Source organism: Chaetodon auriga, chromosome 9, assembly GCF_051107435.1.
Source record: "Chaetodon auriga isolate fChaAug3 chromosome 9, fChaAug3.hap1, whole genome shotgun sequence".
Classification (NCBI taxonomy): domain Eukaryota; kingdom Metazoa; phylum Chordata; class Actinopteri; order Chaetodontiformes; family Chaetodontidae; genus Chaetodon; species Chaetodon auriga.
Window position 1 is genome coordinate 17,850,476 of NC_135082.1, and position 18,488 is coordinate 17,868,963.

The following is an 18,488-nucleotide window of genomic DNA, read 5'->3' on the forward strand; positions in this document are numbered from 1 at the left end:
CTGCTATTTGTTTTTCTGCTTGCTTCGTGTTGAAAGAGCGCTGCTCTTTTGTGCAGCCCTGCTGGGTTCGTGCAGACTCATACCTCCCTGCAGCAGCAGCAGCAGCAACAGGCAGTCGCCACTCTGGTGCTGAGAGCAGCAACAAGGAAAGGTCAGGTGGAGTCCATTGTTATAGAGCTGTCAGGTCTCTGATATATGGGCAGCAGGTTCACACTGTTTGTGGTGCCTTAACTCACTCACTGTTTCCATGTTTTTGTTTTATACACAGGAAGGATAAAGCTATGAATTAGATGGGAGAGAGCCGCCCTGCACAGTCTGCACTACTTTTGCTTCTGGTCCTGGTGCAAATGTAATCTGAGGACATCGCAGCTTGCAAGTAGGGCTTACACTTTTTTCATTATCAGTTATTTTGCTTATAGTTTTCTCATTAAATCAAGTTATTTGCGAAATGTCAGAAAATTCAACAATCAAAACTCAGAAATATTGGATTTGAAGTAATATAAAACAGAAAAAACTCAAATCATCATAGCAGAGAAGTTGAAAAGGTTTGGCACTGGCTTTAAACAATTGCTGATTATTAAAATAGTTGAATCAGAAGCAGCTTTTATAAGAATCAGCTTTAGTATCAGTATGTGTACATATACAAGGAATTTTTCATGGCTCTCAAAGCTGTAGACATAACAGCTAAGAGCAAGGACAACAAAGCTGAACAAATAAAGGTAAAGCATTGACAGGACTGTTATGTACACAAGTATGTGGAAAAATAGGTGGTGTGTGTATATAAATATAAAAAGCACCAGTGACCAACAACATACACAGTGAATAATATGTCTGTACAAGTGTTTCTGTATCAGTTAATCAAGTAATCATTTCAGCTCTACTGAAGATGTGAAATGTCCTTGAGGAAGGATTTTATCCCTCAAACTGTGAAGTTCCTTCTGCAACAGGCAGCTGTCAACTGTAAAAACTGTGGCTGTGCAACTGTGCTGGAAAAGAACACATGTTTTTTTTTTATGTGATGTGATTTCATGCATTTTCTTTAGCTGAAAAAAAAAGTCTAAATATTAGCTCAGGTTAAAACCTCTGAGGTTTTCATGTGTCCTCAGGGTGTTTGTTGTGTGTGACTATGGGGCATCTGGGACTTTGGCGGCTGACTGGAGTTCCTTTGGTTCTGCGGTGGAGTTAGTGAACCGGCACTGTTAAAGCTGACGGTCATTCAACACTCGGCCAAGTCACAGGCTCATAATTCAGCAACACCTTCTGTCTACATGGCCCCGTATGAGAGGAGAGAGTGAGAGCAACACATTCTGCATGCAGGGAAGAAGCCAGTAAAATAGGCCTGTTTTTATATTCACCATCTCTCACTGAAACTCATTTAGACGTTAACACCAGCAGTTTTTGACTGAAATTACTGAGTCTGTTGCACCTGAAACCACACCCAACAGTGATGTCACCGTGTACTGACACGCCCACCCAGAGTACACTGTGACATCACTGCAGCAAAGTAGGAAGTTAAATCACCAAGATTTTCAGATGGTATTTAGTTTCTTTTTAAAGTTCCCATGAAGTCAAAGTCAGTGATGTATTCTTAATTATACGTCATGTGTTATACGTCACCTCTATGCCAGTATCTGACCCAACAGGGGTGAAGAAGTTGTTTTGTAAGTATAGTTAATGGCATTTTAGAGTTTGTCATTTCTTGGAAAATTATATTTAAAAAAAATGTTGATGAAATACTAGCTGAATTTTTATGACACCACTATGGATGTACACAGAGAGGGATGGTGCCAGAGGAGTGTTTCTGATGGCCAGACCTCACAAGTTACTGCACAAAAACACAACGTTAAAACTTAATTTATTGATTTAGGTGAAACTGGATCATTTTCTCTGGAGAAAATATTTCCTGATTTTCCCTCTGATGTCCTCCAGCTGCTCTGCCTCAACTTGGGACAAACACCTTTACTTGTTGCTAAAGTAACCACAAGCTGCTGCTAAGTGTAGCTGCTGTTAGTTAGCTAGTTAGCTTGGTTAGCTGTGCAGCTAGTGGTCCTATAAACTGACTAATTCCTGGATGGCAGGAGCCAAACCCTGAAAGAAAAACCACCATGGCAGGCTTCTGTGTTCCCTGTCGTCAAACTGGCCTCCTTTGGTCTTAGAAGCTGTGTTCAGTCCTGGTCTGAGCCCGGGCAGAGTCAGGACCACGTAATGCTATTGGCTATTGTAAACGCCAACCAATATCCGAGACATGTTCCTGTTAGCTGCCTGTTTTTACTGGAAACACCTCAATATGCAGAAGAGCACTCTGTTCTCTGTTTCATGGGAAGTCCACTAACTTAATTTTTCTGAGGATTTCAGTTGTATTTTATGGGAAGACCACAACATACACTTAAAATTATTTGAACCATCACACTGAAATAATGTACTATGTAATGTGAAAGATGTTCCACTGTTTAACCACCGTGTGTCCACTGTCTAACGTCAGTGAAACTCTTACACATTTACACAAAAAACGACTAATTATGGCACTTTTCACTTACAATTTGCTTGGAATCATCCATTTAAACTGAGTTTTATGTAACAAAAACACAATCTAATCACATACTATCATCACGATACGGATCAAGTCAAGGTCAATAATTGATAATATTGAATTTTCACCCAGCTGATAGATAAGAAAGCTCAGCCTTGTGAGAGAGCATAACCCAGTGACTTATGTCCAAGTGTCAGTGGGAGCAGGTCTTGGCTGTGTAACGGTGTTACTAATCTGGATCTAGATGGGAGTTGAACGTGAGGACACACAGCTGCGGCCCAGCCTCGTCTGTACTGAGATCAGACTTTGGCCACCTCGGCCGCCTCATGTGCCTCTCTCTCTCTCTCTCTCTCTCTCTCTCTCTCTCTCTCTCTTTCTCTCTCTCTCTCTCTGTGCACTGTCCCACTGCCTGCACCGAGCCACCAGACGTTTGCGCTGCCTCACATGCTTCAGGGAAAAACTGGAACAATCTGTGCGTGGTGTCAGATGCATTTGATCAGTGTGTCTAAACTGATTATAGCAGGTTGTAATTTTTAATCAGGGTTACACAATCATTATTTCCCAAATGAGGGAGATAGAAGAGGACAGAGAAAACAGGCTTGAATGTGTTAAAAAAGGATCTTTTTATTCAATATTTTGTAAGTCAAGAAAAATAGGACAGGTGGAGACGACTGAGGCATTTATGGGCTGTTTTTACTGGCCTTTCCTGGTACAGGACGTCTCTTTCGAAGTCTCCTCCAACTGGATCCCTGGTGTCAGACACAGTTGATGTTTTTTCTCCAAGTTTTCCTTGGCTTTGCATGGGGTGTTTTGGATTCTGCCGCTTATTATAAACAGACATGCGTTCGCAAAGCTTTTGTGATCGTCCAAGATTCTCAGGCACTCATGTCCTCGGGGCTTTTGTTCATCTGGCTGTGGATAACCTTTAGATAAGTTTACAATTAAACAGTTGTCGCTTGGAATGTTTTGTCATAGCCCTGATGTCTTTTTGGGGTTGTTACTCTCTGTGCCATCTCCTGTCTATTGAATTTATAGACCTCAATCAAGCGTGGATTAAATGCTGGTCAAAAACAATAAGCTCCAGCTGGGCACAGAGCAGAGATGTACCATACTGGAATCCAATTATGAGCGTCATTGCTCCATCAATCTGTCCACAGCTGAAAAGAGGACCAGTCAAGGGGACAAAACCCTGAACCGGAGCTTGTATCTGATCTGCATAGAGTATTATTCTCAGGAAAATGAGCTCCACGGCTCTCAGGGGTCTGTTTCGGACAGTGGGAGTGGGGGCTCGCTTTGTTTCTGTGTGATATGCGGTGTTTGAAGGATTAAACTGTGGGTGTGTGGTTGCCCTGAGCAATTGGACAACTCTGAAGCCCAGTCTCGGGCTCCTCTGTTCAAAGCGTGCAGGGACAACAAATGGACGGCCTTGTTATTCCTAGGCGAACAGGAAAAGGCTCCAGCGAGGAGTGCACAGCCAAACCTCAGTGAATTCCCGATGAAGGAAAGAATGCAGCGAGAAAAGCCACGTTCTCTTGCTTCTTAGGTTTTTTTTTTTCAAAACCATGAAAACCTCCCACTGCAGTATTTTGGCTTGCTCAGCTCCTCATTCACTTGCACAGCTCTGGCAGAGTTTGAATCTTAAAAAAAAAAGCCCTGTAGTAGATATCTGAGGCAAAGAGGTGAGCAGTGGAAAACTGCTTTAATTTCACCGAGGGAATGCAATAACAGCTCGACACATGCAATGATAATTTAGCCCTTGTTAGGAACTTTAATTTGTTTGTTGGCAGGGTGTGTCTGGCTGAAAAATACTGCCTTGTTTCTTTTATTCACAGACAAGTTGTTTAGTATATAGCTGAGGAAATGTCTGCTTTGTAAGCCTGACAATGATTATGGATGGCGTTGTTGTGTTTTGTAGTCGAGCGGTGTCACCAAATTAATATTGCATGTAACTGAGAGGATTAGCAGCTGCAGATAACAGCAGAGCGAAGGGATCTGGCAGCCTCTCAGCTCTGTTTGTCAGAGCTGCATCTGGATCGTCTCCAGTGGCTTCATGCAGGCACTGAGGATGAAAACCACCGGAGCCACAAATTTTGGGGTTGATTAAAGAAATAAAATGTCAGAATAAAAGAAGAATTATAGAAATAAAGACCTAAACTGGACTCTCAATCATCTAAAAGACCATTTTCTACCCTGGTTGTTACTCAGAGCGCCTGGATCTCAGTCCTCAGTTAACAGACTATGCTGTGGTCGTTATCAAGGCTTCTTCGTTACCTGGCAACAGCATTGTTCCTGTGGGCGGATCCTATGTGAGTTCTCTGGAGCAAAGAACTGTGGCGATAACATTCCAGAACATTCCATTCGGGACTCAGGTGCCCAGCAGCCGCCATTCAGTGGACTGTACAACTGTTCACAAGAGGCCAGACAGTAGGAATGACTGTCAAAGGTGTCTGTTTTACATTTTTAACTGGGGTATTATCAGGTGACTTTTTGAAATTTAAGTTAATGGAAGAGAAATCTGTACAAAAAAAATGTATTTCTGAGGCAGAATAGTGAAATGTTATAACCAAAGTTCAAAATAATATTAAAGCTGCAGTAGGTAAGATTGATCATGTCCTGCCTCCAAGCCCAGTAACGTTAGCCTTAGCCTCGGAAACAAGCTAACTCTGCCCAGCTACTACATCACAGTTGCTAACATACCGTACGTGCTGCGGAGTGTTACTGTAACAATCACCATATTAGCTTTATGGTTATTTGTTGTCTTAGCCGTATATGCTGTTGTTGGCAGCGGCGGTATGGGCAGTATCTCCTTTGCGGGTGGCTGTTGCTCCTCCATAGCTGATTGACAGATGTAAAGCACTCCCTCAGACGTTCCTCTGGCTCTGATTGGTTGTTTTGTGTCGGGCGTGGTGGATTCTTGCAAATTGCAGTAGGAGCAGTAGGTGAGACCAATGGAACCGTTTTTTTTTTTTTTTTTTACAGATTACATGTTTGATGTAACTGCTGTCTTGGCATAGGGACAGTTTTAGTAACTATAACAAAAAATTACTTTTATACAACTTACATAATGCAGCTTTAATAAGAGCTCTTTAAGCACTAATCAATTTTTCTATATTAGCGATGCAGACAGTTGGCAAATGCGCTCAAAAAACCCATTGTTTGCTACCCGCCCAGCACCAGACAACAGACAGACACAGCTAACGACTAGCTGGTTAACACGGAGAGCAGCTAGCAAGCTAAAGAGGAGTTGGTGGAGACCAAACTTGAGCTAAAAGAGGAGTAAATATTAGAATTAGATTTGTCAGGCAGTCAGAAATATAACTAAAATGGAGGCTAATGCTGTTCCATAACTGCCGTATGTGTAAATTAACAACTGTTTGCGGACACCATAACAACTTTAAAGGTGATCATTTTTTTCTGTGGTGTTTCCAGCTTGGTGTACTGCCCCCAAGAGGCCAAAAATCTATTCATGCAGCTTTAAGTAACATAATTTTCCTCTTATGAAATTACTCTACATTTTGTTGAGAAGCATCCTCAGGCAGGCCACAGCTGAAGATCTGTATGTTCCACTGTGAGAACCACCTTTGTAAAGGCAGATTGAACAGGGATAAAATACATATTATATATTAAGAATATCTTTAAAAAATGAGGCCTGTTTTCCCTTAGATTAATAACATACACCATGGAGATAGTTATTAAAGATACTTTTATACCTCACATTTGATCAATTAATATGAAAGATACTAGCTAGGTTTGGGGTTACATACTTGATTGCAGTTGTGATGAGGCGACAAATTAGGTTGTTGAAGAATAATGTATGTTTTTAAAGAAATCTGTCACCAAACCTGGTTAAAAAATAACTGAAATGGGATTGAAATTTGTTTCCTAAGTGGGAGAAAAGTTCACACAGCTCCTCAGTGCAGGTAGACTGGGAGCCGCCAGACAATCATACTCACATGCTTGAAGGGTCAAATGGGGATATGCAGGTGGGAGGTAAGAGTATCTTTTCAGATGAATGAAACTCAACTGTCTCTGCACGAAGGAGAGACTCATACAGAAGAGTGTCAGCGGGAATGTTCGCTCTGAGGCTGTAAATATTTGGGTCTGTTTACCGACTCCTTTACAGCAGATTTGTTCCTCTGCTCAAACGGCCTGAATGCTTTTTGTCTCCTCCACGGAAACAGCTCAAGGAAGTTTGATTCATCCCGTGTGGTCACATGTTTGTAGTCGCCCGTGCTGCCTTTCTATCGCAGCCTCTTTTGATGATTTCCCTATATTCAAACCATATTGGTGTGATAAATGATGCAGGCTTTGCTTTGAGGTGGCCTGTCATTCTAGTTGAGCATCACACATTTGCATTCTCAATGTACAACAGCTGCATGGCTGCCTGACTTCAGACCCTTTGATTTCAAATATCACTGCTGATCACAGATGGAGAGACACTTCTGTATCATCTCTGGTCTCACTCACGTCTCACAAGAATTCCAGCATTCCTGCAGTAATTTCTCCCCTCTGGTATCAGTTAAGGCTACCCAAATATTCAACCCACACTTGGGCCGTCCGTGAGTTCCTATCAAATATTTGGCACTGATCTTGTCATCATACTGGGAGGCTGTTTTTGTGGGGAATTGAGGACATAAAATTTATTTGCTTTTTGTTAATTTCCCAATTGGACAGCATTGTTTTCAGAGTCAGCACTTTGGTCAGGCTCATGAGTAACATGGCAAGAGTAATATTACTGATAAAAAATGACACTGAAAACAAACATCAGAGTCAAAAATCATCATGTCTGACTCTCAGCTGTATCTGGTTCAAATAATACGATGTTATACACTAGTTTTTATCAATTGCTGTCTTAGTTTTCTTCGACAGAACTTTTCTCAGAAACAATATGCAGTTATCTTATCAACATATCAACATCCTTCAACAGAAAACTGGCATTTTGACTAATCTGACAACAATCTGTGAAGTGACTTAATGGCGATAAGTGGATTTATGTCACCCTCTGGGGTCATAATTCCTGTTGTAACCATTATTTTACTTGATTAAGCCAACAGATGCCTGTCTCCTTTCTGCATATCTAGGCCAAAGAGATGTTTTAAGGTTGTTCCGGGAGGCCAGAGGTTGGAGCGACAGAATACCGTTTGGGATGACTTCCAGTCTCAGCAGCAGACTCCCTCCTACGCCCTCCAATGTGCCCGGACTGGTTAAAGATATGAGGAGACACACTCTCCACCTCCCTCCTGATGGATTTCATCGCAGTCAGTTTGCATTCCTTAGTTCTGTTTTTGCTAGCTGTGTTTTTCATTTTTTTCCCCTTCCTCTTTCAGCTCATGCAGCCAAACTGAAATGACATCATGCCGAGGGGAAGTCGGGCTGAATACGTACCCACAAGGCCCTGCAGGAGAACCAGGGACCAATGGCAGGAGGGGTATCTGCTGAACAGGAGGATGAGACATTAACGGGGATGAAAAGAAAATAACGTCTGAAAAGGTAATTCCTGGCACAGATGACGCTCTTTGTCAAGTGCTGCAACAACACATGGACTGAAATGTGGAAAATGTCCACTGGCTCTGTTTTGACCTCATGATGAGGAGAGATAGAGGACAGATGGGATGGGAGGGCTTTTGATGAAAAAGGGACGGGGTGAAGACGTAATAAATACATCCGGATGGAAAAAAAGGGACATAAAACACTGAAGCACAGGCCACAGAGGAGAAAGGGGACATTCTTTGTGTTCAGAGTCCCCATTTGAAAAAAACAAAGCCTCTAAAAAGGCTCCAGTTTCTGCGGTTCCTAAGTGACCAGAGGGTCTGGTCAGGACCTGCAGGACTGTTATGAAAGTTTCACTCTACTGTTTTAAGGCTCAGATGGTTTGTTTGAATCTGAAGCCAATTATCAGATTAAAGAGTCCAGAGAAAACCCTGTGATCTAGTTAATAAATCCCCATTTGCTTACAGAAACTGTCGAGGGGCCCTCACAGCATGTCAGCTGAATGGTCACACAAGTCTTGATCCCTTGGCCCACCATGCTGGCATTATAATGGGCAGAGGGACCACGTCTTTGTTCACCCCCTTAATACACAAATTTCTTAAACTCAGTAGAATTTGCACATGTGGGAACATATATAAGGGATGAGCTATGGATAATATGGAACTATTACAGGCTTTGACTTGTACCCAGCACCTCAGCACCATTTCCATGGAAATTTAAGGTATGCCTGCTCACACATACCCAGCGTGAACTCACTCATCTGGAATCCTCCAGGCTGAACTAGCGGAGCCCCGACAGCTACCAGTAATGACATATATTAGAGAATCCTGCACAAACACTGAATATGAAGAAAGTCAAACACAAGTGGCACAGATGGCTGGTAACCTGGTGGCTTTCATTTCATTTGTTTTCCTCTCTCTCCCGTCACACAGTGACAGACTAATAACGCACTTCACTGAAAAGTGGTCACACATTAATGAACGCGACAGACGTTTCTCCAGAGAGGGAGAGAAAAGTGGGTCTCTGAGGATTTTTTTGTGTTTGTTTTCTTAAATGAATCATCTTGGAAAGTGTGTGAATGTGAGCATGGGTCAGAGAAAGTGACTGAGAGTGCTGAGGATTTGGGGGGTCAGGGGTCACTGACCTTCAGGACCTCAGTATTAAAGAGACAGTCATGGAGACGAGGAAAAGTACACCACTCACTCCGTAAAGGACTTAGATCTGTAGTGCTCAGAGTGGACTTATTTTGTGAATGGGTAATCAGTTTGTTCCATTCTTCAACTTTTCCAAAAGGTTTTTTTAACAACCACCAGCAACAGTAGTGAACTGCAGTAGTTAGCCACTGTCTGTTCTAGTTTATTGTTTCCATGATGGTGGAGAAACTGGTATTTTTGTCTCATCTAAGATATAAGATAACATTTTGGAGCATCTGTACAATAGACACACTAAACAAATACATCATGCCATTTATGGTAGGCAAGGTTTTAGTCCCACAGGGCACCTATTCTGCAGCCCAGTAGTTCTTAGACTTTTTGACTTATGACACCTTGAAATGAAGCGATAATTCCCTGTGACCCCTTCATCATAGGGAATGGCCTCAATGTGGATACAAGTTGTGAGCAGTTCAACCAAAAAGTAATTTTTTCCTTTTCAGATTGTTTAAAGGTATCCAGATGAGGTGAGAGAATCCAGTGTTTTACATTAGGAAAGATGGTGGTTAGAAAAGTGGTAAAAAAAAAACATAATTATGTGTAGGCGGAATGTAGTAGCACATTAATGCTGAACCAAGAGGCTGACCAAGAGAAATACTTCGTCCAAAAAGTCTTTATTTCTAGCCACACGAGCAGCACGGCTGGTCTACCACTGTCGACAACTATGGAAAGGATTCCCATGGAAGTTTGTACAGACATCCGGAGGCTCCAGAGGATGCAACTTTTCCTCTAGCGCCACCATCAGGCTGATATTTTTGGTTTCTAGTCTACAGCTATTTGATGGATTGTCATGAGATTTTGTGCAGACGTTCATGTTCCTCTGACGATGAACTGTAGTAACTTTCCACCAGGTCAAAAATGTTAGCATTGTCATTCTTTGCATGTTAGCATCCATCTCGAAGCAGTGCCGTGCCAAAGAACAACTTCACAGAGCCACTGACATGGCTGTGGACTCGTAGTCTTGTTGTTTTACACTTGCCACATCATCTAGACTGCCGGATGCAAAAGTTTATACTGAACATCATTCAGGCAAAGCTGAGTTTTTAACAGCAGCGCCCATTTAATCTCAGCAAACAACATAAAAATGGTCGTAAAAACTTCTTAAAGTCTTTGGCAATAAATCACTTGTTCAAAACATGTTCTCATGTTTACAGCTGGTGTGTTCACTGACCAGACAGCCAGTGACTGACCTGACGTGACATCGGCAAAGGGTGACCAGTGAAATGATCATTCCACCTGGTTCCCATGTATGAAAGAGCACAGTTTGTGATATGCAGCTCATGGTCCACAGTGCAGCGGGGAAAAAATGACACCATCAAACAGAGGCAGTAGTATGTCAGTGTCACGGGGTTGAATCTCAGTCCAGGAATTTTCTTTCATCTGCAGTTGACAAGCTCTCCCTGCTTTCAATTGTGTGGCCTTCCAGATGCCAAAGACATGCAAGTCAGGCAAATTTATAGTCTAAAATGTGTACTGTGGGCATCTGTATCAGTCCTGTGATGGACCACAAACATCTCCAGAGTTTTACACTTTTCCACCACCCAAAGCATGCTGGGAGCTTGTTTCAAGGCTCCAGCCCCCTCACAGGAATGAGCAGGTACAGTCTGAACAATTGAACACAGTCAGACAAAAGAAATGGATTTGGAAATGAAAGATATACTACCAACAGCTGTTTTTAACAGTTTTAAGGCAGATTTTTCCTTTAAACTGTCAAATATACTACCTGCTCTGACAAACCAAACCATGAATGACCCTTGAAACACGTGTTAGACAAGACGCTGCTAATCTACCGTACAACAGACAGAACACAGATGGGACAACGGACCTGGAAAGGGTTTTTTTTTAATCTTTACAAGACTTCTTGGCAAACACATCTATTTACACGTTAACTAATTGAGAAAAATATCCCGGAAAGTTTCCATCATGTGCAAGAAGCTTTGATGTAGTTTTCCAAAATACAGGATTTAAAATAATAGTTTGACTTTTGGAAAATGCTTAATTGCTTTCTTGGCAAGCGTTAGACTTCATATATGCTACAATATTTTATTGAAAAACAGACGAGAACAAAGAAAATAAAAAGCAAACTGCACTGGCAAGGAAACTTTCTAACCAGTTTTTATTTATTGTACTAATAATGTATTTTCTGTTTCTTTTCTATTTCTGCTCCACTGAAAATTAATAGCATGGATCTATTAGAATTAATGAAAGAGTTAAGAGTTATGTTGAGAACTACAATTACTTGCTTTCTTGCAGAACATTAGATGATTAGATTATATCATTCTCATGTCAGTATGATAGATATGAGGCTACAGTCAGCAGCTGGTTAGCTTAGCATGAGGAATGAAACAGCTGGGCTGCATGCGTGCACCTCTAAAGCTCAGTAATGAACACATTATATCTGGTTTGTTTAATTTGTACAAAAACTAAATGTAAAACCAACAGTTTGTGGATTTGCTGATAGGTGGGAATATTTCTTGGTGCAATCCCTTTAGTCTGGCACATAACCCCCTGTGAAACTGCAAATTGTCCTTTTCACACTTTCATTTTTATACGCAATAAACAAGCAAGACATAATGTGTTAATTAGTGAGCTTTAGAAGAGCTTGTAGACTGAATTTGCTGTCATTGGACAGAGCCAGGCTAACTGTTTGCTCTGTTCCCAGTCTTTATGCTCAGCTAAGCTAACCAGCTGCAGCTGTATTGTCATATTTTCAGCACAGAGGCAAAAAGTGTTGATCTTATGTCACTGTGAGTAAGAAATCAAAGAAGCATATTTCCCAAAATGTACAGCTATTCCTTTAATAACTGCATCTTCGCAAGCAGAACTTTTTGGGGAGGAAGAGTGAAAAGAAGAGGACGGAAAGAGAGGAATCCTCAAAGAAACAGAGGCCAAGTCACTCAATGCCAAACACTCTCTCTCTCACACACACACACACACACACACATACACACAAAGGAAATCTCTTGTGCTCGCCCTGTGAAGCAGAGACAGACAGTGATACCATCATGACACACAGCATGCATACAGGGTTACACATTTACACCTCTCTGGCCTTCTGCCTGCTACCTTCCTTCCCATCCACAATGATTTCCCTCTATATTTCTGAGGGACTATACCTTACACTTAATCTGTCAACACTCCACTATTCACGGAGCAGGAACAGTACCGGCTGAGGATTTTATTACAGGGATGAGGAGCAGGTTCGGTAGGTGTTTCCTCCGGGGTGACATTTGCTCTGAGGACAACAGCGGCCACATTGTGCCGGCAGCCTGACTTGTGTCCTTGTTGAGAGATTCCTCAGCATTCCTGAAAGCACTGTCGCTGTGACTGGGAGCTCTGTTTCAGCACCCCTGAAGCTTCAAAAACCCCATGGGAGCATCGGTTGCATGGCGTCCTAAATTCCACAGGTTTGCAGAGATCCTCAATAAGACATGAAAGACCTCATGGAGATCAAGGTCAGGCAGCAGTGGGCGAGGTGAATGCTACATGCCCCAACAGTCCTCTGCCTGCCAGCTGTGATCTCTTACTTCTATCATGGCTCCTGGCACAGATGTTAATTAGGATACAGTAACGCCAGAAACAAGACTTTTCTTGCTTGGGTGTAGCTGTAGGCTACAAATGAATGCACCAATGGCCTGATAATTAAGAATATAAACACATAATCTGTAACTGAGTCATAAAATCATCAGACATGTTGATTCACTGCAGTCAATGTTGAATCCTTGTGCCATAACAGAAAGTACTGCTGTTGATCAAGATTTAATCTGAAAATTATGAGAGGATAATATCTTAAAACATGGATTAGTATCATACTTTTCTATAAAAACAGCAGTCTTCTGGCAGCCTTGAATTTGCAACTTGGCTGAATAGTTTTTTTTTTTTGTTGCCAGTTTCAAAAATATTTAGTTGTTTAGCTTTTAAAAAGTACCTCATATTTCCTGATGTTTTGCTTTAGAAATGGTAATGCATTTTTGCTGCTCTTTGTTTAGAATACTTTTTTGCAGCCCAGCAAAAGTGTTCTCTTTGATAACTTGAGTGGCATTTTCATTATTTTTGTCATTTTATTGGTGACATGAATACCTGATGGACTTGTAGAAAATACTGAAAATGTAATAACCGTTACAGTTGCTCTACTAAGGATTGTTGATGTCAATGTCTGTCACTTGGATCCACTAATTGAAATTCTGCTTTAAAAGCCCCTTAAACTTTGATCACATACTTCTGGACAGACATTCATGGTCCCCAGAGGATGAATCTTAATGACTTTGGTAATACCGACTTTTTGTCTAGCGCCACCATGAGGTTGAGGTGATTTTGAGTGAAATGTCTATGTTCCTGTTCCCCTCAGGATGAACTGTATTAATTCTGGTGATGCCTTAATTTTTGCTCATCCTGTCAAATGTTCAATTAGTCCAATATCTTTTTCAGATATCTTTTTTCAGACTGAACATTAAACTACATTTAGTGTAGTACTGTGCGTTTAACTATGTTTAATGCTCAGTGCTAATTAGCAAATGTTAGCACGCTAATATGCTAAAGTGAGATGGTGAACAGGTTAAACATTGTTGGCTACCTACTAAACATGTCAGTGTTAGCACGTTGACATTAGCATTTAGCTCAAATCAACAGTAATCAAGTAGTCTGCTAGCATAGCAAATGTTTAGCCTAGCTTATTAACTTACCTATGCATAAACAAGATTCTCATAAATATCTGTCTGTGCTTGTAAAGACTTCAAATCAGGTTTTGCTCACTTATTATTTCATATTATGAATCTAAAAAAAATGGCCATGAAGCATGTGAATAAGCTGCATTGCTGGTTTACATCAAACTGATAGCCAGCCACAAGCTAACTGTCCACCACTCAGCGGGGAGAAGAGCGGGGGCGGGGCGCTAGGACCGTGAGGCAGGACGCTCCGGAGCGGGTAAACACTTCTTTTCAGACCAGAGACTTTTATTTGCGGCTCTCTGTCTGAGCAGGGCAGGTTTCAGAAGAAGCACTGACGGTCCTAACGCTGACAGAGACTCAGCATCTGGCGCTTTTATTTGTACGTGCTGTAAAAGAGCAAGCAAGGTTTTCCTTCTGGAGGACAAGCAGGGAGACAGACAGACAGGGGGGAGAAAGAACCTGCCGGTCAGCGGGGATGATGAGGGAAACCTGGGAGGTGATCCTGAACGACTCGTCTGATGGGGAAGAAAACTTGACTGGGATGTAAACACGGACCATCGATCTCTAATCAGGAGGTAATGTATACGATTGAGAATTGTCATTTGAGGCATCCCACAGGCTCTGGCAGGGGTGTGGGGCAGACCACCACTGATGCGTTAACTGGTCTTTGCATAATAAGGATTTTTACATTCTTGTGCCACAGGATCTAAAGTGATTATTCAAGACAAATGTTAGGATGAAATATATGGCCAAAGATTAGATAAAGCATGCATGAGATTTCAGGTGTTTATTTTTCTTCTCCCAGTCTGTTTCCAAACTGTTTATTAGTCCCAAACATTTCTTCAGTCTTCTTCCCAGTTACACTTGACGTGGATCTTGTGGCTGTAGGACAAATGTTAGAAGGAGCTGAACTTCATTTGACTGCTCAAATGAAGAGATCAGATCACGTGTAGATGGTGAACAGGGAGTCTTCTGTGGGCTTCAAACCAGCAGACTGGATGGTTTTGGAAACCTGTCTGTATTGTTTGTGCACTGAAGTGCATGCAGTAGAATGACTGAGAGAAAATTTGTTTGCATTTCTTTTTTTGCTCTGAATGCACCACAAGCTCCAAGCTCCAAGTTACTGCCACAGCCTAAAAGTCAGCCCACTCCCACTGTCTTGCCTCCAATTATATGTTGTCATTTTTGCTCAGGGATGTCTCCTGGATCATTTTCCTGGGGTTTCCATCAGAATAAGCCACTAAAACCACGCCGGCATTTGGTTTAGAGCTTGAAATTTTGCCTTTGGGGTCAAATAGTCTGTTTCAACACTGACGCGGGCTGTGAAAACAGTTATTTCGCAGCATTACACAGACTACATCTGTTTTACCACAGCCTGGTTTATACCCTTCCTCACCAGCCAATTTACCACTTAGGATCCTCTGTAAGTGGTGTAATTGTCTGCCGCAGCTGTCATGTTTCTGACACGTCAGCATGGAGGGAAATATGTACTTTCCCTGCTTACTGAAGCTCTTTTTTGTAACTCTGCCTCCTTCATAATGTTATATGGACCAGCTCATAGGTGTGTGAGCAGGCCCCACCCTGCCCTTTGTTAGGAATAATGCCCTGTTGCGCCGCCGTGCCCCAACTTGTTTCTTTTCACTTTTTACACACCTGCTCTCTTCGTGCCATGAGTGCCTCGAGGTCCACAGCCTTTAGAGGGGATCAAGTATCTCCTTGTTTCTGCTAATCTGCCCTGAAAGCCCCACGTACACTGTGAAGTAGTTAGTGTTTGATGGAAAACAACTTCTTAACCCTGAGCTTCCACAAATATCTGATTGGGCACTTTTTACTGTAACCTCTCCCAGCCTCTTGTTCACCCATTCAGTCTGCTTCTAATGCACAATTTCAGTCCAGCAGATCATGTCTAGGAACATGTTTTGAATGATGTTTCAAGTAATAACACGCTGCATTTCTTTTCCTTTTAGAGCGCTGACCGCTCAGGCTTTTTCTGGCTTCACAGCTATGTCTGTGGCCACTTTGCTTCCGCTTCAATTGAACCTTTTCTTCCTTTGGAATTTGTGACTTTTGTACCAAATGGACATTAATATGCTTGTTTCTTTCGATCATGCTGAAATCCTATTTTCCTGGTAATCTATATTGTTGGAACAAGAGGTCCTTTGTTGCCTCCCCACACCAGATGAAACTCAGATCGACGTTGCAACACTAGATTTTGCAAGCTGACCTCACTTACATAGGCGCTGTGATTTATAATCAACAATCAGCTGTGAAAGAGTCCAGATTTATGGGGGATTAGTTTGTGTGTTTGTTTGGCAATGTTTTCCACAGTTGCTCCCTTGACGGACATGTTGGAATTCATGCAATCTCTCAAGCGTAAGCTCTTTTTCCTCATGTATGTGATTTGTTTTCCATGTCTTTCCAGTGTTTTCCATCACCATGATGGCGCCATGTGAGAGCTCCCTCCTGACTCACCTGCTGCTGCTCCTCCAGCTCCTCCTGCCCCTCACCCTGTCCTTTCTGCCCCCTCCTCCCCACCCGCCTGTTCACGTCCCCACGCTGGTCCCTCATGCACCGACGCCTCTCAACCGCTCCCGCTTCAGCGCTCACACTCAGCTGGACTTCACCACTCACTGCAACTCCAGCTGCTTCCACAGAGTAGAGCAGGAGGCCCAGAAGGAGCAGCTCACAGACAAACTGGCCTTTGAGACGCTGTATGCCGACGGCTCCCGCACTCTCACTACCGTAGATGTTGAGGTTGATGGGGAGTTTGAAGGGGATACGGGTCACGTCGCTCTCCCTCCACCGAGGATGAAGCCCAGGCACAAACGCGTGAGGCGTCAGATCTACGGAGCCGACGGCCGTTTTAACATCCAAGGTGACAACTTCCTGTTGGATTACCCTTTCTCCACAGCCGTGCGGATCTCCACCGGCTGCACCGGCGTTCTTGTGTCTCAGCAGCACGTCCTCACAGCTGCCCACTGTGTGCATGATGGGAAAGATTATGTGAAGGGGGCGCGGAAGCTCAGGGTTGGTTTCCTTATTCCTCCATCCGCCAACGGCACCAAAGCTGGCCTCACCTCTGCCAAGAAGCCTCTGGTCCGTTGGTTGAGGGTGAAACGTACCCGCGTGCCGAAGGGCTGGATCCAGGGCCCTCAGGAGGTCAGCATGGACTTTGATTACGCCCTGCTAGAGCTGCGTTGGCCTCACAGACGGCCCTTCATGCGCCTCTCTGTGGCTCCCTCTTCTGATGACCTCGCAGGGAAGCGCATCCACTTCTCTGGCTTTGACAGCGACAGATCTGGGGAGCTGGTGTACAGGTTTTGTCCTGTGGAAGAAGAGTCCAGCGACCTGATCTACCAGCACTGTGACGCTCGGCCTGGAGCAAGCGGCTCTGGAGTGTATGGAAGAGTGTGGGACAACAGTTTAGAGCGCTGGGAAAGGAAGGTGATCGGCATTTTCTCGGGACACCAGTGGCTGGAGATAGACGGGGAGAACCGGGATTACAATGTGGCCGTGCGCATCACTCCGCTGAAGTTTGCTCAGATCTGTTACTGGGTGCATGGCAACCGACTAGACTGCGTCCAGGACTAAGAATTACAAAAGTAGGACAGAAGGACAAGGAGGAGGTTTTGGGAGTATAGCATGAAAAACACAAGAGAGCACTAAGTGACTGAGAAAATGCAGGGTGAAATGTCTTATTTCCCCTAAAGAAAGAAGAGTGAAACAGGATTAAATCCACATAAAAATAACAGCCTTCACTGATACACCAGTAGAGCAGATCTACTCACTCACTTTTGGATCCAGTTCCCCGTCACTGAGTTATTTCTCTCATGTGTTTCATTTGTAACCTTTGGGCCTATTAAACAAATGTGCCTGTGAGATCATCACCGCGGCATCTTTTAATATGTTTTCACCCGCAGTCAGATTAATAACACACTCAGTGTTTCCACAGTACTCACATCAGCCACTTTTTACAAGAGGGAAAAAACACTTTTCCTCGTGTGCGCAGTGTGTCAGTAGCACCGAATCATTTTCCTACTGTGGATGACGCCACTCTGTTGACATTCTGCCTTTACATCTTTCCTGCTCTCTTTTCGGACTTTGGGGAAACGGTTTGGTATTTTTCTAGCTCTTCATTGGATCGTTCAGTTTATGGACACCACTGATGCTTTTCGAGTTAATGTTCCGGCAGACCGTTTGAATTTCTCAGTGTGGACCAGAGAGACAGAGCGTTAATTTTATTTTTTGAAAAATGCTTGATATATTTTAATAAACAGAGATTTATAACAAGGCTCGTGTCAATGGTCTTGACTTGGCTTCAGGAGTGGTGTTGGGGTTCCCTCCTGTGGTCGTAACAGGTACTGCAGCATCGATGGACCTGAATGTCAGTTTGGTTTAAATTCAATTTAGAGTCAAATTGATTGATTATTAATCAATTGACAGAAAAGTTTCGTTTCAGCTTCTAAGGTGTAAATGTTTGCCTTGTTTTTGAGTCCTCCATGATATTAACAAAAATTTTATAAATGTTTCATCTTGTTTTAGTGCATTGCAATCCGCACTTTTTAAAAATATTTTCTAACATTTTATACA

At 42.8% G+C, this 18,488-nt stretch overlaps 1 protein-coding gene across 2 annotated transcripts; it reads left to right on the forward strand.

Annotated features, from left to right (window-relative positions):
• Positions 1-274: 274 nt before the first annotated feature.
• On the forward strand, positions 275-18,183 carry prss23 (serine protease 23). Of its 2 annotated transcripts, XM_076738414.1 has the most exons (3): positions 275-376; positions 7,858-8,020; positions 16,321-18,177. In XM_076738414.1, the coding sequence occupies exon 3, from the start codon at positions 16,335-16,337 to the stop codon at positions 17,487-17,489; it is 1,155 nt and encodes a 384-aa protein (XP_076594529.1). In that variant the 5' UTR covers positions 275-376; positions 7,858-8,020; positions 16,321-16,334; the 3' UTR covers positions 17,490-18,177. The 2 variants fall into 2 exon arrangements, with proteins under 2 accessions (XP_076594529.1, XP_076594527.1); XM_076738412.1 differs by lacking the exons at positions 275-376; positions 7,858-8,020 and adding an exon at positions 14,144-14,473 and having other exon boundaries at positions 16,321-18,183.
• The last annotated feature ends 305 nt before the right edge of the window (positions 18,184-18,488 follow it).